The sequence below is a fragment of the Mrakia frigida genome, assembly GCF_051309035.1.
Source record: "Mrakia frigida strain ATCC 22029 unplaced genomic scaffold BDY24scaffold_29, whole genome shotgun sequence".
In the NCBI taxonomy this organism is placed as follows: Eukaryota; Fungi; Basidiomycota; class Tremellomycetes; order Cystofilobasidiales; family Mrakiaceae; genus Mrakia; species Mrakia frigida.
This window is the reverse complement of record NW_027481252.1, coordinates 142,455-165,301: the sequence shown is the minus strand read 5'-3', so window position 1 is coordinate 165,301 and position 22,847 is coordinate 142,455. Positions and strand designations below refer to the sequence as shown.

The 22,847-nt window shown below is 55.4% G+C and overlaps 6 protein-coding genes across 6 annotated transcripts; 1 reads left to right on the top strand and 5 right to left on the bottom strand.

Annotated features, from left to right (window-relative positions):
- Positions 1-1,573: 1,573 nt before the first annotated feature.
- BDY24DRAFT_398082 (ribosomal protein L36e) lies at positions 1,574-2,812 on the bottom strand. The gene is made up of 3 exons (XM_076641641.1): positions 2,513-2,812; positions 2,173-2,262; positions 1,574-1,735 (listed from the first exon to the last, which is right to left on the bottom strand). The coding sequence occupies exons 1-3, from the start codon at positions 2,651-2,653 to the stop codon at positions 1,655-1,657; spliced, it is 312 nt and encodes a 103-aa protein (XP_076494093.1). The 5' UTR covers positions 2,654-2,812; the 3' UTR covers positions 1,574-1,654.
- A 7-nt stretch (positions 2,813-2,819) lies between these two features.
- BDY24DRAFT_443614 (uncharacterized protein) lies at positions 2,820-7,187 on the bottom strand. Its single transcript, XM_076644780.1, has 14 exons — positions 6,965-7,187; positions 6,637-6,880; positions 6,427-6,523; positions 6,233-6,317; positions 5,983-6,118; positions 5,819-5,912; positions 5,646-5,752; positions 5,276-5,587; positions 4,904-5,165; positions 4,667-4,812; positions 4,296-4,585; positions 4,036-4,162; positions 3,445-3,900; positions 2,820-3,319 (listed from the first exon to the last, which is right to left on the bottom strand). The coding sequence occupies exons 1-14, from the start codon at positions 7,112-7,114 to the stop codon at positions 2,997-2,999; spliced, it is 2,829 nt and encodes a 942-aa protein (XP_076494092.1). The 5' UTR covers positions 7,115-7,187; the 3' UTR covers positions 2,820-2,996.
- Positions 7,188-7,813: 626 nt separating this feature from the next.
- Positions 7,814-10,947, bottom strand: BDY24DRAFT_398077 (uncharacterized protein). The gene is made up of 3 exons (XM_076641640.1): positions 9,631-10,947; positions 8,575-9,525; positions 7,814-8,454 (listed from the first exon to the last, which is right to left on the bottom strand). Exons 1-3 carry the CDS (start codon positions 10,935-10,937, stop codon positions 8,052-8,054), a joined length of 2,661 nt encoding a protein of 886 aa, XP_076494091.1. The 5' UTR covers positions 10,938-10,947; the 3' UTR covers positions 7,814-8,051.
- Positions 10,948-12,788: 1,841 nt separating this feature from the next.
- On the bottom strand, positions 12,789-15,119 carry CLC1 (clathrin light chain CLC1). Its single transcript, XM_076641639.1, has 7 exons — positions 14,997-15,119; positions 14,834-14,917; positions 14,469-14,689; positions 13,795-13,971; positions 13,384-13,481; positions 13,206-13,303; positions 12,789-13,106 (listed from the first exon to the last, which is right to left on the bottom strand). The coding sequence occupies exons 1-7, from the start codon at positions 15,046-15,048 to the stop codon at positions 12,991-12,993; spliced, it is 846 nt and encodes a 281-aa protein (XP_076494090.1). The 5' UTR covers positions 15,049-15,119; the 3' UTR covers positions 12,789-12,990.
- Positions 15,120-15,207: 88 nt separating this feature from the next.
- On the top strand, positions 15,208-16,710 carry RPS12 (40S ribosomal protein eS12 RPS12). The gene is made up of 6 exons (XM_076637925.1): positions 15,208-15,339; positions 15,439-15,548; positions 15,652-15,757; positions 15,850-15,879; positions 15,974-16,146; positions 16,277-16,710. Exons 1-6 carry the CDS (start codon positions 15,336-15,338, stop codon positions 16,292-16,294), a joined length of 441 nt encoding a protein of 146 aa, XP_076494089.1. The 5' UTR covers positions 15,208-15,335; the 3' UTR covers positions 16,295-16,710.
- A 1,354-nt stretch (positions 16,711-18,064) lies between these two features.
- BDY24DRAFT_150640 (uncharacterized protein) lies at positions 18,065-21,655 on the bottom strand. The gene is made up of 9 exons (XM_076636127.1): positions 20,959-21,655; positions 20,517-20,850; positions 20,318-20,409; positions 19,929-20,218; positions 19,594-19,849; positions 19,386-19,513; positions 18,914-19,310; positions 18,447-18,824; positions 18,065-18,358 (listed from the first exon to the last, which is right to left on the bottom strand). The coding sequence occupies exons 1-9, from the start codon at positions 21,538-21,540 to the stop codon at positions 18,320-18,322; spliced, it is 2,496 nt and encodes an 831-aa protein (XP_076494088.1). The 5' UTR covers positions 21,541-21,655; the 3' UTR covers positions 18,065-18,319.
- Between the last annotated feature and the right edge of the window lie 1,192 nt (positions 21,656-22,847).

Genomic DNA, 22,847 nt, shown 5'->3' with positions numbered 1-22,847 from the left:
GAGATGCAAAAACTGCGAATGATGGACCGAGAATTCGTCAATCGGGGTCTTGGAGTAAAGGAGAGGAAGGGAAAGAGGACGAACCGACCGACGCGACGTCGCGGTCGAACCGATTCAGAGTTGCTCGTTGCGCAGATTACGAGGATCTAAAAGGTGCGGAGCTGATGCGAAGAAAGAAGAACGTGTGTTAGTTACGGTGCTCGAAGAGGGGAAGCTCAGAGAGAAGAGAGAGAGAGCGAAAAGACAGAAGGCCGAACTCGACTCAGAGGTGATGGAGGATCTCGACTCCTCGTTTCGAGAGCTCCGTTGCGATGGGAGTCCAGCTGTTGAGGAAACGACGTCAGAGAAACAGAGGTCAGTCTGTAAGGAACGAGAAGTTGCGCGAACGGGAGGAAAGTGGTGCTCACAACTTCGTCGAGCAACGTGCAAACAAGCTGACTCGTTTTCCGCCTTTTCCTTCAGCTCTGATCTCGTCAGTAACCTTCTTCAACACGCGATCATATCCTGTACTCCTTCAAATTATCTTTGCTTCGCTCTCATAAGCACGTCGACGGTCTGTCAGGAAGGGACGGTGAATCGCCTCTCGGTTGTGTTGTCGTCGCGTCGTCGTGAGTCTTCTTTTCTTTGCTTTCCTCTCCCACAAGTCTTCTCGATACCTCAAAGCTCACACCCTTTCCCTACGCAGACCTTCTTTATTACCGCCGATCCACTACTTTCCTTCCTCGCAGCAAGCCCTCGATCCGTGCGTCGCCTGCTCGTTCCTCCCTTCTTTCTTCTCGCCTTCTCGTTCTTGACCTCTCTTCGTCTTGCCCCTCCTCAGGCTCAGGTCTACCCCCTCCCCGCAGGAATCAGCACAGAATTTCAACGCCTTCCCCGTGATGCCCGATCCGTACATAGGGTACGTGCCATCCTCCCATCCTTCCGTCCTCCCTCTCTCTCTCTCTCGAAACGCTGATCATCGACGCGTCCATTCTCTCGTTTCTTCCTTTCCACTCCCCTCCTCTCGCTCCAGATCCTCAAAACTTTCGAAACCCTACATCAACGACGGGAATCCAATCGATACCTATGACTCTCTGATCCGCTTTCTCTGCCTTTGCGCCTTGAAGAACGAGACTCCCGTCGAGGGTTCGGTGAAGAAAGAGACGAACGCAACTCGCGAGATGAACTGCCGACACCCTGGTTCGAAGAGAGAGGCGAGACTCGCAGAGAGGCAGAGATAGCAGAGTAGATAGAGCAGGCGTTGGGAGAGAGAAGCAAGGCTGATCTCTTCGTTCGAGTTCAAGCTTCGTGGACGTCGGTTTCTTGGAGTTCGCTCGAGCTCGACTCTCACTCAAAAGACCCAAGACGATCCTCGAGACGTATGCGAGAGGATTGAGCCTCGCTCAAGCTCATTCGTGGTGGGGAGGCGGGTCGAAAGGAGAAGGAGAAGGACCGTCGTCGTCGACGAGTCGTCCAAGCTCACATCTCTCACCCCTTCCCTCCCTCTCTGCCTTCTCGCATCTTACCCAACTCGACACTCGTTCTTCCGCTCGTCCCTCCAGCTCTCTCTTTCCCCATCCAGCACACAACGTTATCGTTCCGAAAGACCATAGAGCATAAACTCGTCTCCATCCAACCCACCAGTCCCAAAAGCTAAACGTCGAGGGAACAACGTTTAGTGACCGGCTCGTCGCGACTCCTGGATGACGTTGGTGAGCTCCTCGAGCTTTCGCTTGGATCGGAGGAGGGTACCGAGCTGAGCGAGGTGAGGAAGGAGGGTTGACGTGAGGTGAAGTGAGGTGAGGTGAGGTGAGGTCGGAGAAGGGAGAGGGTTGGTGTTGGAAAGGAACGGCGAGAGGAGGGTTGGTTTGACGGGTTGGGTTGGATTGGTGGTGGTGGTGAGAGGAGGAGGAGTTGCGAGGAGGAGGTGGGTAGTGGTGGCCGACGTGAGAAGAGGAGAAGGAAATTGGTTGAGGTTGGTTGAGGTTCGGTGATGAGGTTTGACGAGGAGCGAAGAAGGGAGTTGAGGTGGGACGAGGAAGAAGACGGCGAGGTGAGGAGGAGGGAGACAGAAGGGAGAAGAAGAGGCAGGGAAGAAAGACGAGAAGGGCAAGGTCAGCTCTCGAAGCTCAAGCATGGATGGGTGGATCGAAGGAAGGAGGGGAGGGAGGAAAGGGAAAGGTCAAAACGCACTCTCTTCTTGGTGAGCTTCCTGGCCTTCTTGTCCTTGGAGTTCCTGAGCAACTCCATGACCCTCTTCTCGTAAGGAGAGAATCCGGCAACCTGTACACCCCAACGACCAGCAGCAGAAGAAGAAAAAAAGGCGATAATAACGAGGTACGAGAAGGTCAGCTTCGTTTCGACGGATTCCTCCTCTTCGCTCCTCCCCTTCTCCTTCCCTTCTCTCGACCTTCCCACCTCTCCCATCTTCCTCCACGATCAAAGTTTCTCCCCCTCCTAAACAACCTTCCCTTCCTCTCCCACCTCCTGCTAATCCCTTTTGGACAATCATCCGAGGGAAGGTGGTACGAACCTCACGGATGACGGACCTGACGACCTGGGTCTTGTGGCTCTGGATTCCCTTCCTCTGCGAGGGCTTGACAGACTTGGGGATTTGGGCAACAACTCGTCCAGAGTTGAGTCCGTATCGGATACCAGTTTTAACGGGAGCCATGTTGGTAGTGTCTTGAGGGTTACGAGGGAGAAAGGGAAAGGGCAAGGTCTTGAAGTTTCGAAGGGGGGAGGTTGAGGTTGAGGGTCAAAAATCGTAAAACTGCGGGACGTTCTCGAAGACGTCGATCTCATGTACTCTGAAGAGACTTTCGAAAAGGACACCAGTTCTGTGCATGTCTCTTGAGAAATCCAAAGTCGCTGAAAAAAAAACGGATCAAAACGGACGCAGGGAAGGTGAGGCTGAACCTCGAACTCGACGCCGCGTCGCTCTTCTCTCGTCCTCTCCTCCTCTCCCTCCCCTCTTCTTTCTCTCCTTCCCTCTCTACCAGCAAAACATAATACAATCACATAGCCAACGCAAACCTCCCTCCGCAGTACAAGCAAACCTTCCCAACCTCCAAAACCGCATCCCTCAACCAATCCTTCCCTGCTCCCTCTCCCTCCTCCTCCTCCTCCTCTTCCTCAACCGCAACCATCTCAACATCCCTATCCTCCCCCTCCCCCTCCTCGTCCTCGTCCTCCTCCTGATCCTCCGACTTCCTCTTCTCCGACTTCCTAGACTTGAGCTTCACCGGGAACGACTTCGGCAGCAACGCAGGTCTCGCACACGTCAGGCATTTCCGACTTTGAGGTGCGGAGATGACGGAGAGGGTGAGGGAGCAACGGTCTGCGAGAAAGAAAACGAAGAGAAAAAACACCGAAAGTTTAGCATCGCGTAGAGTTTACGAACCAATCGGTAGAAAAGCAGAGTTCTCGAACAAAGAGAGAGTCGAGAGGAGAGGAGAGACTCACCGAAAACATGCTCCTCCTTACAAACCCCCACCTCCAACTCCTCCAACCTCACCTCTTCCTCGCACCCAGGACAGCTCTCGAACACCTCTCCTCCACCGCCACCTAACCAACTCCCCAAGCCTTGCCTCGCTGCCTCCCAGCCTACCACCACCGGAGCTTCTTCCTCTTCCTGATCCTCTTCCATCCCTCCTCCTCCCGTTGCTGTCGAAGCAAGTTGGGGTGGTGGAATCGTCGCGTGCTGAATGAGTTCTTCGAGTTCTTCTGGATCCACAGCGATGGCGAGAGGAGGATCGAAGTGAAGAGCCAGGTCGAAGGCTTTTCCTGCTTTGTTGCTGAGAGTGATGAGGGAGGAGGCCGACGGTTGGGACGGGAGGGCGGTGGAAGAGGGAAGTGAAGGTCGAAGGTAGAGGGAAAGAAGGGCGTGAATGAGGAGGGTGAGGTAGGAGAGATCGTTGGCTGTTCGAGGAGGAAAGGGAGAGGGAACGGAAAGAGGCAGAGTCAGTTCGGCGGGAGGACGAGGAACGAAGAGGAGGGAGCAAGTAGAAGAGGAGAAGAACGATAGAAAGGAGAAAAGATACGAAGAAAACGAACCTCCAGTGATGAACTCCTTCGTCTTGTTTGCCCAATCGAGGATGATTCCGAGGGATTCCGTGACGACGAGACGCGAGAGGAGCTGGCTCTGAGCGGCGAACTCTTCTTGCTGAGGACCTTCGAACGTCTACCAAACCCAATCCAGTCCAAAGAAGGAACAATCACGAGATAGTCAGCTTCGAAGAAAGACTCGAGACGAAAAAGAAACGAACAAAAAGGAAAAACGACGACCGACGCCGTCTCCGCTCAAACACACTCACCGAAAGGTACCTCGCGAGCGCATACCTCACCCTCAGCTTCACCAAACTGGCTCTCTCCCACAGATCCTCCTTCAGCCCCTTGGCAAACCAAGCTTTAACGTCCTTCAGCTTCTCCGGGCACTCGCTCTGGGACATCACGGAGGGAAGATCCGTTTCCGTCGAAGGCAGTTGACGAACGGCTCGAAGGAGGTGAGGGCTGAGGAGTTTGAAGCTGGTTGCTGAGGCTGGGAGATTGGACATGAAGGTAGCGAAGAAGGGTGCGAGGAGAGCGGGAGTGGAGATGTCGAAGTCTAGGGAACGACGAAGAGGGGGAAGGTTAGGAACGGAACGGAACGCGTCGAAAGAGGAGAGGAGGGGAAGACGGAACGAACTGTTGGTGATGGAATCCAGAGCTTCTCGGATCTCCTTGAGTTGCGTAGCTCGTTGAGGTTGACTGTGAGTGGCAATTTCAGCGGTGACGATGGTTGAGCTTTGGCCTGAAGGGATGAGGTAGCTGATGTCGTGGGAAGCGACGGGTCTTGAAAGGAAGGAAGGTAAGAGTCGAGTCAGTCGCACGAAGAAAACGATCAGCACGGGTTGGAATCGTCGAAGTTCGAGCCGAAACTCACTGATGAAGCCAACTCCAAAGTCCTCTTCCAAGGTAGATCGCTCCCGAACACCTCATCGTCGTCTCAGACATCGCGGTCCTGACCAAAGTCATCTTGACTCGATTGCTCTCGACGTCTTCGAAAGCGGCTCGAGCGGTGTTGGAGAGGTACCTCGAGACGGCGATGTTGTAGCTAGGTTCGGGAGTATCGAGGGCTTCGATGAGGTGGAAGGTTCCGTCGATGAGGGTGAGGACGACGGAGGTTGAGGTGTAGGAGTTGATAGCTGGTCGAAAGAGAGAATGAGTCGAAAGACGCATCAGAAAAACTCAGCTCGTCGGCCTCGTCGAACTCTCCGGGCAGAAAGGAGCAGGAGCAGAGAGACTCTAGACTTACCAGCACATCCAGAAAGCTTCGAACACCCTACCCAGTCTCCCATCTTTGCCAGCAACACCGTTCGCTCTCCCTCCCAACCTCGTTTCCCTTCCTCGACGCTCGGACTCCAGATCGTGACCTTTCCAGGTTGAGTATAAACGAGAAGCTGTCGATCCGACGGAGCCCACGCGAGACTCGTGAGCGGACGGTTGTCGGCTGGACGAAGGACGGTTCCTTCGTCGAGGGAGAGGGTCGACGAGTCGGACGCGTCGAGGGAGATTCGGAGAAGGGTGGTGACGCCGGAAGGAGTGGTGTAGACGAGAGGAACGGAAGCTGTTTCGAGAGAGAAGAGTTAGAATGGGGTCGTATCGGAAGAGAGAAAAGGACGTACCTGTCGTGGGCGAGGTGTAGTTCCAGTCGCTAAAGGCAAGGGACGAGATGAATCGGTCTCCGAGTCGAGCCTTGTGAAGGCAGGTCATCTTCTGATCCGCTCCGATTCTGTAACGTTGCGGCGAAAGAATGGTAAGCGCCGTTCTGCGAGACTGTAGAGAAGAGAAGACTCACGACCAGAACGTAATCGACCCAGCCTTGTGTCCGAGAGCGAGCAGACTTCGACCTGAGAGTTTCCCTCCGCTGACCTGAGGAGACCAAGCCATGCCTATCCCAACACCCAACCCAAACGATCAGCAAGGAGCTTTGTTCAAGGAAGAGGGAACTTTGAAACTCACAGAGCACCTGACAATCCATCACCCTCTGAACGTTCCACTGATCCATCCCTTCCCACGAAGCCAGCTCCGATCGGTTCTGTTCTCGTCCTTCAGGGAAATCGGTGACTTTGAGCAGCTTCTCAGTGAGGTAGTCGACCTTGTCAGAATGGGCCAAAAAAAAAGAGGAAGGGAGTCAGTCGCGTCGACCGAGACGGAAGGGACGGAGGGAGGGAGGGAGGGAGGGAAGGGAAAGAGGTCGAGTCGAGCTCACCTGAACCCATTCTCCCGTCAGAGGATCCTTGGAAGGAGCGTAGATGTAGGCTTCGAGGTTGGAGTTGACAGCTGCAAGGACGCATCTATTTTTCAGGTAGAAAGAGAAAAAGGATCAGCTTTTGTCTCGAAAGAACGGACGCGGGGAGAACGGAAAAGGAAAAGAAAAAAAAGGAAGGAGAAGTTCGAGCTCACCCTCCCAACGAGCTCGCTCCCGAAGGAGACCAGCAAGCTCCTCTCCACAAGATCTCAGTCTGATGGAACTGTCCTCCCAGATTGATCACTCGATCATCTACATTACCCATCCAACCAACCCAAATCATTCGATCAGCTCAGGGGATTTCCCGCCCTCTCGAAAACGAGAAGGAGAAGCGTTTAAAGCTCGAGCTCAAACACTAGACTGACCTGTGGAATGCTCTACCCACTCGATGAACTCCCCTGGAGGAGGCAGCTTGATCTTGGTAGTGAAGGAAGGCATCGGATCCAGTGCTCCTCCTTCCGTTTCCTCCTTCTCTGCTGCTGCTCCTTCCGTTGGAGGACGAGGACGACCGTGGCCGTAAGCTGACCAGGCGGAGAGGTACGTTTGACGGATCGGTCCGGCTAGTCCTCCTCCTACGACGGCAGAAGAGGCGAAGAAAGGTTGGGGAGTCTGAAGCGAAGAGGAGAGGTCAGCTTGGTGGATGCGAGAGAGAGAGGGAAGGAGAGAGAGAGGAGGGGGGAGAGGAGAACGAACGGTGATGGAGATGATCTTGGAGGTGACCGCGAGGAACTGGCCGTCTGGAGAACGCTGAAAGATCTGAGGGTTCGACGAAGGAACAGCAGATTCCAGAAGGACCGTAGTGAGGATATCCGCTTTGGGGAGGGAGCCTGACGGTGAAACCATCCCGAGAGAGTGGATGGGAGGGAGGGAAGAAGGGAGGGAGGGAAGGAAGGAACGTTGAGGTCGACGTTTGAGGTCAACGTCAACTCGGAGAAGGAGGCGCGTTTCGACTCGTTTTGAGAGCGATTTCAAAGGTTTTCTTTCAACTCTTTTTCAGTCTGAGTGATAGACAGGGGTCGCTTTTATTATTATTATTCGAGTCTAGAATCCGACCACGCAGCTTTTCCCAGATCGCTCAACGGGCGCTGCAAGAGAAGATCTCGTCTCGTCTCGTCTCGTCTCGTCCTCTCGATCTTCGTCCCTCCAACGAATCCACGAGCTCTCTCCCCGTCATCTACCGCATGCCAATCCGGTCTCTATATGTCTTAACACCTTCGCCAAACGAAACGAAGGACCGACGCGCCGAAACAGCAGTACTCGTCAGGCTGCGATAAAGCGAGGACGCGTTTTTCCTTTTCCTTTTCCTTTCCCTTTCCTTTCCCTTTCCTCCGATGCTCAAGCTTTCCATACATACAATCAAAAACACCATTCGTCTGTCCCTACTTATCCTTGTTGTGCTCCCTATCCCCTCTGGAGCCTCGGCCGACGCTGAGGAGGGAAAAAACCCGAAGCTACGAACGAACGAACGAAGACGCGTCCCCGCCGCGTTCTCCGTTCTCGTTCTCTCCTCCTCCGCCTTCTTCGACTGGATTATCCAGAGGGCAGCAGAGCAGCACAATGAATCTATCTATTGAAATCCCAGCACCAGCACCAGCCCAAGAAACGAGTTACAAAGTTACAAAGTACGAGGAACGAGAGAGAGAGAGGGAAAAAAAAAACAATCGGCCGTTAAGCAAAAAGCAAGCACAAAAACTACTACTAAAAAGGCGAAAGCACATAACAAAGTCCCGAACCCCCCCCCAAAAAACACCATCTCCCTAGATAACCCTCCCTCTCCCTCTCAACCAACCAACCTAACCCCCCACACCTCCTCCTCACACGCATACCTCCTCCTTCCCCCTCCTTCCCTCCCACCCAGCACCTCAAACGCCTCCCCTCCTCTCTCGAACGGCACCACCTTGCCCACCCTCACCGGCCGGTAAGGTTTCGTGGCTGCGATCCACTCGAGGATGTCCCTGACGTCTTCTCCGAGCGAGTCGACGGGAGGACCGGAGCCGGAGGGCGGGAGGACGAGGGAGGTGAGTTGTTTCTTCTTGTCCTTTTTGTCTTTTTGGAGACGGCCGAGGGGGAGGCGGAGGGAGAGGAAGGAGGAGGAGGGTTTCGTGGAGGAGGAGGAGGTTGGGTGGGAGTGGGTGGCGGTGGTGGTGGTGGTGGTGGTGGTGTCGGTTTTGGTCGAGGTGAATCTGGGAAACGAAACGAAACGATGAAAAAGCGAAGGAACGAAGGAAGGAAGAGAGTCAGTCAGTCAGCTTCCGAAAAATCGACGCGACGAAACGAACGAAGCAACGACCCAAAAGACTCACACTCCTCCACTCTTCAAAACCCTCCTACTCGACTCGTAAACCCTCCTCCCCCCCACGCAATCCAACACGAACTCGAACCTCCCCTCCTGCTCCCCATTCACCACCTCCATCGGCTCTCCAACCTTCACGTCCAACCCTCTCCTCTTCTTCTCCTCCTCCTGACCAACGACCGCCTCCCTGACCCACTCCTCCCCCCACTCCTCCACCACCTGAATCGAGACCAGAACGCCTTTGCTCAACAGCTCCTGAGCTGCTAGGATGCCTACTCCCCAATCACTCCCTGCTCCTTCTCCTCCTCCTCCTCCGAGCAAAACGAGCGCTCGGGAACCTCTTTGAACTCCGCCGACCGATCGATGAGCCGTCACGCCCAACAATGGCAAACTAGCTAGATCCTCCAACGTCATCCACTCGTCGTTCCCGTTCCCGCTTCCGTTCCCGTCCGACCCAAATCCACTCGGAGCCGAACACGCCGCCAACGCTCTCCTGTCCACGACCAGAAACTCCTTTGCCGCTCCGCCTCCTCCTCCCGCGTTCACCAATCCATAAACCCAATCCCCTTTCCCGAACCCTTTCCCTCCAGCGTTCTCCCCGCACTCTACCACCTTCCCAACCCAACTCCTCCCTACGACGGCTCCCTTCTCTGCCCTTCTCGCCGCCCACGCGTCGTGCGAATCGAGAGCGATGGCCCAGACGCGAACGAGGACGGAGGAGGAAGGCAGTTTCGTTGGAGGAGGGGTGTGCGAGGTGTAGGAGACGGAGAGGGGTGGGTGGGTTGCTGAGGAGGAAGTGGTGAAGGGAGGAGGAGAGGAAAGGAGGGAGAGCGTCGAGAGGGAGGTCGTTGGGAGACCGACGACGGATAAGGGGCGGGAAGGCGAGAGGAGGGAGGAGAGAAGGGAGCTGGTGGTGTGGGAGGTGGTAGGGCGGTAGGAGCCGGAGGGGAGGGTTAGGGTGCTGTGGATAGGGAAAACGAAAGAAGGAACGAACGAAGAAATCAGTACCCGACGCGTCTCTCGAAAAAAATCGCAACCCTCTCTTCGCTCTCGAAATCGAACTCACGAATACCCCCTCCCCCCACTCAAACTACTCCCCGCTCCCTCCCCCAAACTAGCCGCGGCTCCCATCACCTGAGGCATCCTGTACGTGCTGACCGTCGACAACCCTGCTGCTTCACTACCAACCTTCCTCCTCCTCTTCTCCTCCCCTTCACTCGCTCTCCGACTCTTCCCTCCGACCTCATTCCCTCCACCGGCGCCTTGGAAGGAAGCGAGGGAGAGCACGGATTTCCTGCTCGCATTCGCGTCCGAGGGTGACGGAGAAGGACCTCGAGCGATGGAAGGCGGAGCGGACGACGAAGCGACGAGCGAAGGGTACCTCGTTGACCCTTCGAACGAATCGAGGAGGACCGACGTTGGACGGGGGAGGAAAGGAGTTTGATACTGCTGCTGCTGCTGCTGCGAGTTGGGCGACGAAGGAGCTGTGAGAGACGAGTTGGAGAGGAGGGATCCTGGGGAGGCGACGAGGCTGGGCGAGAAGAACAACGAGGTCGGTCTCGAAGTCGAGTTCGAGTTCGAGTTCAAGCCTGGGTTGGGGATGATGATTGGCGGAGGAGCGTCCACCTCGGATCGATAGCTCGCTTGGGAGTACTTTGAACTCGTCGAAACGTTGCTCACGATCGATCCTGGTCGTTTCGGGAACGGTCGCAGATGAGGAGGGACGAACGACCTGGAAGAGGGTTGTTGCTGCTGGAGTTGCTGAGGGTAGGATCCGCTGGTTGAGAGGAGGACGTTGTTGGAAGGAAGGGTGGTGGTAGGAGTGGTAGGTTGAACGGGTCTCGAAGACGAGGAGGAGCCAGTTGAGGAGGAGTTCGAGTTGGACGACGAAGGGAACCGAGGAGGAGGGAGAGGTTCTGGTTCAGGATCGTCGTAGGCGAGTCCAGAGTAAGCGTCGTCGAGGTGGGTGTAGGACAGAGGGGAGGGGAGGAAAGACGACGACGAAGTTGAGGTCGAGGTGGACGTTCGGTCGCGTCGGGAGGTGGTGGGGCGAGACGGACGACTCTCGGTGGACGACGACCCACTCCTCGTCCTCTCTCTCTCCCTCCCAACAACCTTCTCCACCCTCTCAGGATGGAACGAAACCTCTCCGAACAGATCCCTCCCTCCCTCTTCCACCTCCTCCCCATCCCCATAGCTCCTCGACGACGCAGGGAACCCCAAAGGCGTTGGAGGCTGCAGCGTAAGCGTCGGCGTCGAGCTCTGAGGAGGCGATCCTTGCTCGTCCTTCTCCCTCCTCCGTTCCTCTTCCTCCTCTTCCTCCTCCTCGTCGTCGTCCTCGACTCCAGTAGCGAAACTCTTCATCGAGTACATCGACGACCTAGGCGTATAAAACACGTCGTCCTCCTCTGACTCTGACGACGCGTCCGGAACGACCGATTTCCTCCTCCTCGTCGTCCCGTCGAGGAGTTTGAGAGCGACTTTGCTGGCGTCCAAAGGTCGACTTTGACTGCTCTCCTGGACTCGAATTCCTAGACCGACTTCGGAGTCGGGAGGGGTGAGGGTTTCGAGGGTGACTGCTGTGGAGGAAGGGGGTGGTGGTTGTCTGGGTGCTGAGGACGACGACGCGACGAACTGCTGCTCCTGCTGCTGCTGCTGTTGTTCGGGGGAGCTGTAGGACGACGACGAAGTGGAGGTTGGAGGATTGTAGTTGAGGGTACTGCTCGGTGAAAGTCCTGGTCGTCGTCGAGACTGCCGCTGCTGCTGTTGAGGTGGTGGGGGTGGTGGGAGAGGAATCGACGACGGCGGAGGAGGAGGAGCTGAAGGAGAGGTGTTCCAACCTCCTCTCCCCGTTGACGTTGACGTCGAGGCCGAGTTGAAGTAGGTTGGTTCTCGACGCTGCTGTTCCGATACTGTTACTGGTGGAGAGGAGGAGGTATCCTCGACGACTGTTCCGAGCGAGGGAGATCCGAACCTGAGGCGAGAGCCCGAGTTGGACGAGGAGAACGAGTTGGATCGGGAGTGAGAGTGGTTGCGCGAGGGTGGTTCCAAGGGCGGGGAGGAAGGGTTGGAGTAGTTGTAGGAGGAAGAAGAGGGGGAAGGGGATGATCTGTTGTTGATGTTGATGGGTTGTTGTTGTTGTTGTTCTCGAGTCTCCCTAACGGTTCGACCCGTTGAGCTTCCTTCTCCTCGGTTGAGCTCCTCGTTCGTTCCTCCTCCTCTTCGACTCTGCCTCTCGCTCTGAGGATGAACGAGGTCGGAAGAAGGTTGCTCCTGCTGCTGGTAACCGTCCTGCTGTTCCTCGACGGCTTCCCTCGTCCTCCTCCTCCTAGAACTCGAACTCTTCTTCCTCTCCTCCACGACCTCGAACCTCTCCTGCGCTCCTCCAGCAGCTGCCATACTCCTCCTCAAACTCGGATGAACCCATTGCGTCTGGTTGCTGGTTGGAGTGGTATTCGAATCCGAATGGAACGACGAGACGGACGGAGTCTTTGGAGAGAAAGTAGAAGTTGTCGTCGAGACTCTTCTCTGTCGAGGGTGAGGAGGAGCGGAGGAGAGGTACGATTGCGAAGGCGAGTGCGTGAGCGTTTGCCAGAGGGTTGGTTTGGATTTTTTGGAGGTTGAGGAGGAGGAGGACATGGTGGATTTTTGATGGGAACTGGAGGAAGGAGAGGAGAGGAGAGGAGAGGGAGGGGGTCAGCTCTGCAGGAAGGAAGGAGAGGAGAGGAGGAGGTGAGGTTGGATGGATGTTGGTTCATGGAGCTGACGATTCTTCTCTTCCTTTGTGCTTCTCTCTCTACTTCTACTTGTCTACTCGCTCGAAGAGTCGAAAGATGGACCCCTTTGCGTCTCTACGGGGTGCACTCCTTCTACCAGCTCAGCCCTTCAGCTCCATCGTCCCAACCCTCCTCGCTCTCACTCCTTCCTTCCCCTCCCCTGCCCTCCTTGCTGCTCCCTCTCTCTCTCTCCTCCGCTCTTATTCCTCCAGCACTCACCAAGCTTCTCTCCTTCACACGCACACACGAGCAAGACGACCGTTGAGGAAGGGCGAAGAGGGCTCGTCGACGTTGGGAAGCAGAAAAAGAGAACGAGAGTCGAGGTCGGGGATTGAGGGAGGGTCCGATCGTCTCGAGGTCGAGGCGTTTTCGAAGTCTCGGTCGTCATTTCTCTGAATTTTCTTTTCTCAAAGTGTGAGGAGTTGGAGGGTTGGTAGGAAGCTAGAGGTGTGGTATAAAGATCATGAAGAAGGAGCGAAAAAGGGAAAGAAAGGGCTAAAGAGAGAGAGAGAGACGAAACGCGCGTAAACAAAGGACACCCCTTCCCTCTCTCCCTCCGTCTCCCTCGTCGTCGTCCCTTCGCAAGATACCTTAGAGCGAGAGAGGACGAAGCAAGGCCGAGAGAAAGGGTAGGTGTCGGTTGGGTTTCTCTAGTACCCCTTCGCCCCCGGCGCGTTCTCCCCCTGCCTCTTCAACCTCAGCAGCACCTCCTTCATCCTCGCGAGGTCCGATCCTCCAGGCGTGGACCGGGCGAGCGTTTTGGATTCTGAGCAACGTTGAACGACAGCAAGAACGAAAGAGAAGTCAGTTTGGGATTCGAAGAGTTGGAGGGAGGGGAAAGAGCGGAAGAGAGAGCGGTACGAACGAGAGTTCTCCAACCCCACCAAATCCGCGATCCGCTCCCAGGTCGTTCCCTGCGAGAGCGAAGCAGAAAGGTCGGCGAGGAACGCGGCTTCGTTCTCCCTTTCAACCAATCAACAACAAACAACAACAACAAAAAGGGTCAGTCGAGCTGGAAAGGAAAGGAAGGACGAGGAACGCACTTGTTCTCCTTGATAGACCTCTCCTTCCCGGCGTTGTAGTCCTCGTAGAACTTGTCGATGGCTTGCTCGGCTTTGACGATGGTTTCCTCTCGCTTGGCCTGAAGGAATAGAAAGGAAGGAAGGAAGAGGGTCAGCGTCGACTGGTCGAAGTCGGTCGCGTTGAAGTCGAGAGATGCAGTTCGAGCCCTCCATCTGTAGTGTGAGGTAGACGTCAAGATGTTCACTCTCCTCCTGTACTATTCGAGAGCTGTTCTCCCTCGAGCTCATCCGTAAAGCAGAACCCGAGCTGCCTCTCCTCGAACCCAGCTTCCTCCCTCCCTCCATCAGCCCACGTCTCCCCTGTCCTCCCCTCTCTCTCCCTTTACCACCACGCTCCCCCTCTCCTTCCTCGAATCCGAACCCCGAACGTACCTTGCTCTTCTCATCCCTAGCCTTGATCTCCTCGGCCTGCTTGACCTTCCAACTCGTGATGGCTTCCGATTCGGGCTCGTCGTCCTGCTGCTGCATGAAGGAAGGAGTGGAAGCTGAAGGAGCGGCGGCTGCGTAAGGAGATTGTCCGTATTGGAAGGAGGAGGGAGCGGGGGTGGACTAAAAAAGAAGAGAAGAGTGAGAAAGAGTCAGCATCGAGGAGAGGGAGGGAGGAAGGGAGGAAGGAGGGAGAGGTGCGTGTGAGCTGGAAGGAAAGGGCAGGGGAAGCGAGCTCGAGGAACTCTTCGAGAGCGCCGCTGCTCCTCAAGAGCATGGAAGTGAGCGTAGAGCTCGATGCTGGAGCTGACAAGTGCTTGAATGATGGATGCTATCGACGAGGATGGGAGGGAAAGAAGGACGTCGGAGCTGGCGCCTTCGATCCAAGCTCGAGAGCTCATTCGTCGCTGCCAGGAACCCTCCCTGTCCATCTCTACACCTCCAACGTACCACCAGTCACCTCCCCTACACTCGCATCGACTCCAAATCTGCTTCCGAGCGACTTCCCCTCCCTCCAACCTCTCCATCGCAGCCGTGCGTGCGTGCGCGTTCCTCCTCCTCCCTCCTTCCCTCGGCCCAGAAACGCTCAAGGAACGATTCAGAGAAGAGAGTCTGCTTACCTGAATATCCTGCGGCATGAACTCTGCTACATCAGGGAACTCTGATTCGAACTTGTCGAGCTCCTCGTCACCGCCTGTGATGGTCACCTCGGCCTGTCGAGAAGGAGCAGAAGGAGCGAGCGAAGCGATGGAAGGGAAACCGGGACCGGCAGAGGTAGGAGAGGAGGAGGAGGCGTTGGTGGTTGCTGGAGGGAGAGAGGGGATGGCGGAGGAGTCGTCGTCTGGTAGAAAAGAGAAGAGAGAAGGAGGGAGGAGAGAGAGAGGTCAGAACAAGGAATCTGGAGAGATGGACGAGTTCGCCTTCTCTCGCTCCGTTTCTACGACGAGAAGAAGGCAATTTGGGAGGGACGGAAAGGTAGGCTCACCTCCTAGTTCTGGGAAGTCTGTGGAAGGGAGGTCAAAGGAGGAAGAAGGAGCATCGTTCGAGGTGAAGAGGTTGGCATCACCACCTGGAGGAGGAGGGAAGGGAGGAGAAGCGAGCGCGTCAGTCTCGTCGGTCCTCTGGCCTCTTATATAACCAGGACTCACCGAGAGCAGCTCGTTCCCTAGCCAAGAAGTCGTCCGTAGAGAAATCGTCCATCTCGTTGCTGTTTTAAAAGGAAGGGAGGGGTTGGAGTTGAAGGAGAAGGAGAGAGAGAGCGAGGAGAGGGTCCGCGGCTTGCTCTCGATTTCAAACTCCGAAACTGACCTTTGGGCTGGCTCAGCTTTTTACGTTCCTCTCAACCACACTCTTTCTTCACGATCCCCCTCCCTTTTGTGCGTCCCTTCTTCAGCTCATCCGAAAGCCACGCTTCTCACCTCTCTGACCATCTAATTTTCATCTCGACAGTCCCTACCCTAAAACACCGCGGAAGAAGACTAGAAACAATGTGTTCGTCCTTCCCTTCTTTCTCTCTCTTCGTTCCCTCCTTCCAACCACCATCATCGAAACTTACCTTTTTTCTTTCTTCTGCTCCATGGTTTTGATTAGCTGACGCTGGATCTGAACCCGTTGTTGATACCGTCGAGGAGGTCGAGGTCGCTGAGGAGGCCCCCAAGGGAGCTCTCTCTGTCGAGGAGGCTCTCCAGGAGGTTCTCAAGGTCAGTCTTCTTCTCATTTTCCCTTCGTCGTTGCTTTTCCTTCGTTCTGGGAACTACGAGACTGACCTCCTCCTCTCCCTCTTCTTCTTCGTCATCTTTTCAGAACGCCCTTGTTCACGATGGACTCGCTCGAGGACTCCGAGAGGCCGCTAAGGCCCTCGACAAGGGAGTCGCTCACCTTTGCGTTCTCGTCGAGACCTGCACTGAGGGTTCGTTTTTCGACTTTTCTTCTACTCGCATACATCCCATGCTCTCCTTCTCCGTACTGACTTCCCTCTTCTGTCTTTCCTCCTTCCTCCAGCTGAGTACATCAAGCTCATTGAGGCTCTCTGTTCGTCCCCACCCTCTTTTTTTTTGCGCTCTCCCTCCCCTCCCTTCCTTCTCGAGCTGACCGTTCTGCTCCCTCTCTTTCTCCTCTCCTCCAGGTGCTGAGCACAAGGTCAACCTCATCAAGGTCACCGACCCCAAGGTTCTCGGAACCTGGGCTGGTCTTGCTAAGATCGACCGAGAGGGAAACCCCAGAAAGGTCGTCGGATGCTCGTGCGTCGTCGTCAAGGAGTACGGACAGGAGTCTGCCGGACTCCAGGTCCTTCTTGACGTGAGTATCAGCTCTGTCTTCGTCTTTTTGAGGGTTCTTTTGGGCGTTGGTGGAAGAAGGAGGGAGAGAGCGGAGAACGAACGAGATCGCTGACCTCCCTTCCCTCGCTTTCTTCCTTTCGATCCAACAGTACTTCAAGACCCGATAAAATCCCCAACCTCCTCTGCTTCCTACCTTCGTCTCTGGTCTCCCTGGTTTCCATCTCTTCTTTCTTGAATAAAGGTTAGTTGGCTCGCTCCTTCTCTCCAACCGTCTTCTTCTCTCCTCTCCCTCCTCCTCCCATCTCCCCACAAACCCACCACTCCACCCAAAATGATGATATACGGGACCTCCCTCTTCCAACGGCTCGCTCGACCTTCACGGGAAGAGTGATGTTTAGGTTGAAGACATCTCGCAAGGAATCGAACCTAAATGTAACTCTTGCACGTCTGATTTCTACCCACCCCACCACCCCTCGTCTTCTTGCCTCTCGCACTGTGTTTCTTCGCTCTGCTTCGTCTCGAAACCTGAAGCTGACTTTTCGTTCCTTCTTCGTTTCGCTTAAGGGAGGAGAGGGAAGAGCTAGGCGACTTCGGTCGGAGTGGGGAAGCTTTCGTTGGTGTGTTTTTTTCGGAGTGGAAGTCGTGGATTTTGGACAGGCGGGAGGAACTCGATTGTTTTTCTTCTTTTCTCGGAACATCTTCATGGCTTGTTAACAACAAACTAATATCTCGGTTGTCGGCGAGAAAAGAGTCCAAAAAGAAGGAGAGTGAAGCGTTGAACGAACTCGGAGTCGCGACGACGACGAGGTTGTCGTCGCTCTTGCCTCTCCCTCTCTTTCCCTTCGCCCTGATCGGTTTTGGGACGGGTACGTAGCTCGAAACTGCGTGTCGTTGGGCTTCTAGAAGAGGGACAAGCTTGCAGGGTATCAGGTTAAACCATGAGCAAGGGGTGGTCAATCAAGACTTGGTTCGAGGCTTTCCGTTGACTTCTAGGACGGACGGGACAGATGAGGTCCCTATACGAGCAAACAAGCTTTGAGACAATGCTGATTAGTGCAAAACGGACTAAGAGAGCAAGAGAAGGGAGTGCTCGAACACGATTTGGACGCGTCGAGCGTGCTCGTCTCCTCCGCCATCGGCAGTCCTTCAGTTCGTTCGGAGTCTCGCCGCCCACAACACACGAGGAAGAAGGAAATAAGGGACGGATGGGAGCGAGGAGGGAAGGAAGAGGGAAGAAGTCGAAGGTCAACTCGTGTCGAGCTCACTTTCCCCTTCCTTCCCTCTCGCAGCTTCCCCCCCCCATCTTCCCGTCCCTACACACTTCCATGCGACTTCGACTTGTTTCGCTTCCACTTCGTTCTTCATCTTCTTACTCCTACTTCGAGCCAACCTCACAGCAACGAAAAAGACGAGCTTCCTTCGAGTTCGAGTCGACGACGCGTCTTCGATCTCCTTGTCCTCTCTCCCGAAGCACGTCGAGGACCTCGATTGAGGGAGAAGGAACGAAGGAAGGGGAAATCTCGAATAATAGGTTTTAAATCGAGGGTATCGAAAGCGAAGAACCAGATAAGTTTGAACGTTATGTTTGGGAACAAAAAAAAGGACCAGGAGAGAAAGAGAGAGAGAGAGCGACGAAGAAAGGAAGAGTCCGAGGGACAAAACCAAAAGCAAAGGAAGAGATGAAGTATGAAAGAAAAGAAAAAGCGAAGTGGAAGAAAGGAAACGTGAGTCGTAGGGTAGCAAAGGGAAGGAACAAATGAGAGAGGGAGAGAGAGAGAAGGAGAGCAACAGGACGAGACGAGGAGAACGGAGCGCGAGAGAGGAAGAGAAGGAGAGATCCGATCGAGTGAGAGGGAGGGCGGAGGACAGAGGTGGGTTGTCTGTGGGTTTTGGGGTGATGGACAAGGGGAGGAGGGGGTCGGTGTAAGGTAGAGTGACGGTGGTTGTGTGAGTGAGAGAGAGAGAGAGAGAGAGAGAGAGAGAGAGGGGGAAGGCAAAGCAAAGAGAGAAAGACGAACGAAACGAGAAACCTTGGGAGGTGGTTTGGTGTACAACGAGAAGGAAAAGAACGAGATGAAGAGATGGAAATGAAGAGAAAGATGGGATAAAGAAGCAAAAGCAAAAACGAAGAGCACGATGCAAAGAGAAGAAGGGCAGAAGAAGGGAGAGAGGGAGGAGGAGTAGACTTGGTTCTAGTTGGTTTCCTCAACCATCCAGCTGGAGAAGTCGAACTGCTAAGCGAAAAAGGGAGAACGAGAAGAAGGTCAGCTCTCCGATGACGGGACGCGACGCGACGAGATCTCGAACGAAAAGACTCACCTCCTCTCCGCCGTTGCTCCCAACCCCAGAAGTATCGTAAGACATGTACTGGTCCAGCTCCAAGCCATCCATGTTGAAGCTACCGTCGAATCCGTTGACATCTCCTCCCAAGTTTCCGATGTCGAACTCCGAAGGGTTGATCTGCTGCTGATGATGGTCGACGAGCTCCTCGGGCTGCTGCTGCTGCTGAACGACTTGTTGTTGAGCGGGAGGAGGAGGGGGAGGAGGAGGCGTAGGCTGCTGAGGAGGGAACGGGGAGGGCTGTTGCTGAGGGACGGATTGAGGAGCGGGAGGGTAGGGCGAGTGATGAGACATCGAGGATTCGGGTCGAGGAGCGGGAGAGGGAGGCTCGGCTGCTGCTGCTGCCTTGGTAACCTTCTGCTCGAGAAGAAGAAAGGGAGGAGAGGGAGAAAATCAGCGAGCAGTTCGAGGAAACGAGACGAGACGACAGAGGAACGACGACGAACCTTGACTCGAGGCTTCTTCGGCGCTGGCTTCCCCTTTCCCTTCCCACCCGATGCAGCCACGGGAGCTCCATTCCCAACCAGTTCTCCAGCAGGAAGAGTTCCTTGAACGATTCTAGGCGTCGAGCTGGGTCCAGGCGTCGTTCCGTTCGAGTACTGCTCCGATCCAGAACCAGATCGAGACATTTGGTTCGATCCAGGGTAGGCTTGACCGTGATGGCTCGCCTGAGAAGCTGGTCGAGGTGCTCCGTTGTCGTACTGCTGCTGAGGAGCGGAGGGAGAACCGGCGAAGGCTGGCGTAGCCGGCGTAGCTGGAGGAGGCATCGATCCGTTGTAAGGAGAACCGGCGGCTTGGGCCTGAGCTTGTTGTTCGGAGGCTCGACGATGCATGAATTGGGCGCTGGTAGGAAGAAGAGTAATCGTCAGTGAGCTGTCGAGAGGAAAAACGTGGGATTCAGAGCGAAGGAAGACTCACTATCCTTGCGCAGACTGAGCTTTCGTCTGAGGTTGGGGTCCTCCTGGAACTTGAGGGTTGAAGTCCACTGGAGGGAACGGCGACTGCTGCTGCTGAGGATGGTGTTGCTGTTGACCGTTGGGATGCATCTGGATCGACGAGGGAAGAGAAGAAGATGTCAGCAAAGATCGAAAGACGGGACGCGTCGAGGAGAGAGAGAAAGACGAACCTGTCCCGAAGGAATCCTCCCACCCTGCTGACCACCGGTCACCTGCCTCATCGCCTGCTGCTGCTGTTGCTGCATCGAAACCCTAGGAGGTCCCTCGACTCTCGTCCTCTTGGGACTGGGCTCGTCTCCTTCGGCGAGAGGTCGTCGTTCCATGTTGGCCCGACGAAGAGCTTCCTGGAGTTGATCAGCGACGATCTGGAGCTCGTTGGGAGGGTAGTTGACGTAGCTCTCGATCGCCTCTCGAGGGTACTTGAGCCTGAAGAAGGAGGAGGAAGAAACGAGTCAAATCAGCGAGGTTCGAGGGAGACGACGTGACAGTTGGAAGGAGGACGAACAACTGAGCCGTTTCGTGGACTTGGTTCTGGAGAGCTCGGTGAGCCTGCTGGTTCCTGACTCGAGCGGCTTCCAGCTGCTGATGGTGATGCTGTTGTTGTTGCTGCTGATGTTGAAGCTGCGCTTGGGACTGCTGCTGTTGTTGAGCAAACTGAGCCTGTTGCTGAGGATCCATTCCTGGGTGGCCGGCGAACTGAGACATGGGCTGCTGCTGCTGCATTCGTTGGTGTTGGAGTTGACCGTTTGGACCTTGAGCAGGCGGAGGTCGCATGTTCTGCTGCTGCTGCTGCTGCTGATGTGAGGAGAAGAAAGAACAGTCGTTAGATTGAGTCGAGATTCACGACGCGTCGAAAGCGCGATGCGGCTCGAACTGAAGGGGCTGTAGACCGACCTGCTGCATCTGAGCGTTCTTATGAGCGAGCTGCTGCTGTTGCTGAAGAGACATCGGAACTGGGTGACCTTCGGGACCATCTCGAGACACTACTGATCGAAAAAGGAAAAGGGACGAACGTCGAAAAAAAAGAAGGTCAGCTCCTCCTTCTCGATGTCCCTCACGAACCACTCCTCGACTGGGGGAAGAGTCCACTCACACCACTGCTGAGACACAGGCACTCCATGAGCTCCAGCCATCATGACCTTCCTCTGCTGCTGTCCAGGCTGCATCTGCTGCTGCTGCTGCTGACCTCCCATCCCAGCGATGATCCTCTGTTGCTGATGCTGAGGAGGACCTCCGACGTACGATCCAGGAGGAGGAGGAAGAGCTTGTCCACTGATGTTCGAAGGTCCAACGAGAGCTGTCGAATTCGAGGAGGGGAGGCTTTGACCAGCGATGACCGACGAGAGGTAGACTTCCGAATCCGACGACGGCACCGATTTCGAGAGAGTAGAATGAACTTTGGAAACGTCTTGGAAGATCGTCCACCACTTGAAAGAGAGAAACGAGGACAGAAAGAAGTCAGTATCGCAAGATGTGTGGTGACAAGAAGGGTCCAACGGTCGGGAGAAGACGCGAGAAGGAGAATCGAAACGCACCTCGAGAAGTTGACCTTTGGGCCCCGTAGCTCCCTCTACTGCTGGATCTCTAAGCTTGATCGCCTCTGAAGCTTCCTTCCTCCTACTGGTCCCACCATCGCTAAGAGTCGTGTTCGTCCTCGTCGTCTCAGCCTTCTCGCTTCCTCCGTCCTCCTTCACGCCTCCCACACTCCCTCCCGTCCCGCTTTCAGGACTCGGCAACGTCCCCACTCCTCCCGTCGCGTCGACATCCTCCGTCTTTCGATTCGAAGGCGAATTCATGGCCTCGTCGACGGCGTGAGGAGAGTCGCTCAAGGCGTCGTTGTTTCCGGAGGAAGGGTCGGGATTCGAGGAGAGGTGGGACGAGATGGATTTGGTTCGAGAACCGTTGGGGTTGGTGGCGGCGGTGTTGTTGGAAGTGGAAGTAGACGGAAGAGGGGATCCTCCAGGGATAGAGGAGGGCGAAGCGGTGAGGGACGAGTCTCGAGCAGAGGGAGAGAGGACGTTGCTCGAGGACGAGGAGGTCTCCGAAAGGAGAGCTCGAGCGGTCGAGTGGAGACCGGATTTGAAGAGGCTGTAGATGGGAACGAGAGTTCGAGACATAGTCAGTTCTTCTGAGATTGTTCTATGAGGAAGCGAGAACACGGCAAGAAACGAGCTAGCTCGAGAAGGAAGGAAGGCGAAAAAGGCACCGAGGTACGACCGGGGACAGAAAGCGATTGAAGACTCACAACTCGTAGATCAACTCAACGAAGTACTGCTCTTCCTCTTCCTTCTCTCCTCTTCCCTTCGAGCTCGACCCTCGACTGTCCGCTCCCTGACTCGAGCTCCTCGACTGCTGATCTCTCGACAACATGGTCGCCGACGACGGTCCTCCTCCTTGCCCTCCCACCTGCGTCCCTGATTCTGCTGGTAAGAACGACGTGCTAGCGATAGGCTGCTGCAGCTGTTGCTGCTGATGTTGCATCTGAGCCTGGTACTGCTGCTGCTGAAGCTGTCGTTGCTGTTGCTGATGCTGGAACGAAGCTGGTCCTCCCGGTCCTGGTGCTGGTGAGAGGAAGGGAGGAGCGACGGGTACTCCGGTTGAACCGAGAGCAGTTTGGACTTGGAGGGTTGGAGGATGACGAGGTCGAGGAGGTTGCTGCTGAGGCTGAGAGCCTGGAGGGATGGCGAAGTGGGAGGGTTGTTGAGGGGTGTGATGAGGAAGGAGGTGAGGAGAGGACTGAAGCTGCTGCTGCTGCTGCTGATGGATTTGCTGAGGGAGATGAGGAGTTCCGAGAGGGTATCCTGGCTGCTGCTGGCTGTGAGGGTAGGGAGCTTGAGGGTGCTGAAGATGTCCAGGATGGTGCTGAACCTGAGCGGGGAGAGGAGGTTGCTGAACCGCCGACGTCGACCTTTGACGAGGATGCTGCTGCTGAGGTCTCTGCTGCTGTTGCTGTTGTTGTTGCTGCTGCTGAATCGAGTACTGTTGAAGCTGCTGGGCCGTGAGTTGAGGTTCTGTCCTCCGTATCTCTCTGCCTGTTTGGACTCCGTGCTCGTAATCGGACGAAGGGAGGAGGTGTTGCTGCTGCTGCGCAGGGTCGTAGCCCTGGTAGGTTGGCTGATGGAGGGGGAACGAGTGAGGGTGAGGTTGAGAGGGTTGGGACAACCGAACCGTAGGCTGTATGAGAGGACAACCAGGTGGTTTGTAGAGCAGAAAAAGAAGGAGAAGAGGTGTGGTCAGAGAAAGAGGAATGACCAAAAGAGGCAGCTCGCGGAGCGCTTGAGGAGCGAGTCCCAACAACGCAACGACCGAGATCCTCCTACAGCACAGATCCAGCTCGCAGAGCTCATTATCGATGGAGAGGAGGTGAACTAACCATAGTAGAAGCCATCTTGTTGGTGTGGGTAATTGGTGGTTTGAAGGAGGG

Bases quoted from the DNA above. Each gene is read 5' to 3' on its own strand.
- CLC1 (XM_076641639.1), bottom strand. From the start codon at position 15,048: ATGGACGATTTCTCTACGGACGACTTCTTGGCTAGGGAACGAGCTGCT. The intron at 14,918-14,996 runs GTGAGTCCTGGT...CTCCTCCTCCAG, and splicing joins TAGGGAACGAGCTGCTCTCG to GTGGTGATGCCAACCTCTTC. The intron at 13,972-14,468 runs GTAAGCAGACTC...CTTCTTTTTTAG, and splicing joins TCATGCCGCAGGATATTCAG to TCCACCCCCGCTCCCTCCTC.
- BDY24DRAFT_398082 (XM_076641641.1), bottom strand. From the start codon at position 2,653: ATGGCTCCCGTTAAAACTGGTATCCGATACGGACTCAACTCTGGACGA. The intron at 2,263-2,512 runs GTTCGTACCACC...TGGGGTGTACAG, and splicing joins TCAGGTCCGTCATCCGTGAG to GTTGCCGGATTCTCTCCTTA. The intron at 1,736-2,172 runs GTGCGTTTTGAC...CACCTCGCTCAG, and splicing joins GGAAGCTCACCAAGAAGAGA to CTCGGTACCCTCCTCCGATC.
- BDY24DRAFT_398077 (XM_076641640.1), bottom strand. From the start codon at position 10,937: ATGTACTCGATGAAGAGTTTCGCTACTGGAGTCGAGGACGACGACGAG. The intron at 9,526-9,630 runs GTGAGTTCGATT...CCCTATCCACAG, and splicing joins AGTGGGGGGAGGGGGTATTC to CACCCTAACCCTCCCCTCCG. The intron at 8,455-8,574 runs GTGAGTCTTTTG...TTCGTTTCCCAG, and splicing joins GTTTTGAAGAGTGGAGGAGT to ATTCACCTCGACCAAAACCG.
- BDY24DRAFT_150640 (XM_076636127.1), bottom strand. From the start codon at position 21,540: ATGTCTCGAACTCTCGTTCCCATCTACAGCCTCTTCAAATCCGGTCTC. The intron at 19,850-19,928 runs GTTCGTCCTCCT...CTCCTTCTTCAG, and splicing joins GTCCACGAAACGGCTCAGTT to GCTCAAGTACCCTCGAGAGG. The intron at 18,359-18,446 runs GTGAGTCTTTTC...TTCGCTTAGCAG, and splicing joins GGAGCAACGGCGGAGAGGAG to TTCGACTTCTCCAGCTGGAT.
- BDY24DRAFT_443614 (XM_076644780.1), bottom strand. From the start codon at position 7,114: ATGGTTTCACCGTCAGGCTCCCTCCCCAAAGCGGATATCCTCACTACG. The intron at 6,318-6,426 runs GTGAGCTCGAAC...CCTGAAAAATAG, and splicing joins GGAGCGAGCTCGTTGGGAGG to ATGCGTCCTTGCAGCTGTCA. The intron at 3,901-4,035 runs GTTCGTTTTCTT...CTCCTCGAACAG, and splicing joins GAAGGAGTTCATCACTGGAG to CCAACGATCTCTCCTACCTC.
- RPS12 (XM_076637925.1), top strand. The intron at 15,549-15,651 runs GTCAGTCTTCTT...TCATCTTTTCAG, and splicing joins CTCTCCAGGAGGTTCTCAAG to AACGCCCTTGTTCACGATGG. The intron at 15,758-15,849 runs GTTCGTTTTTCG...TCCTTCCTCCAG, and splicing joins CGTCGAGACCTGCACTGAGG to CTGAGTACATCAAGCTCATT.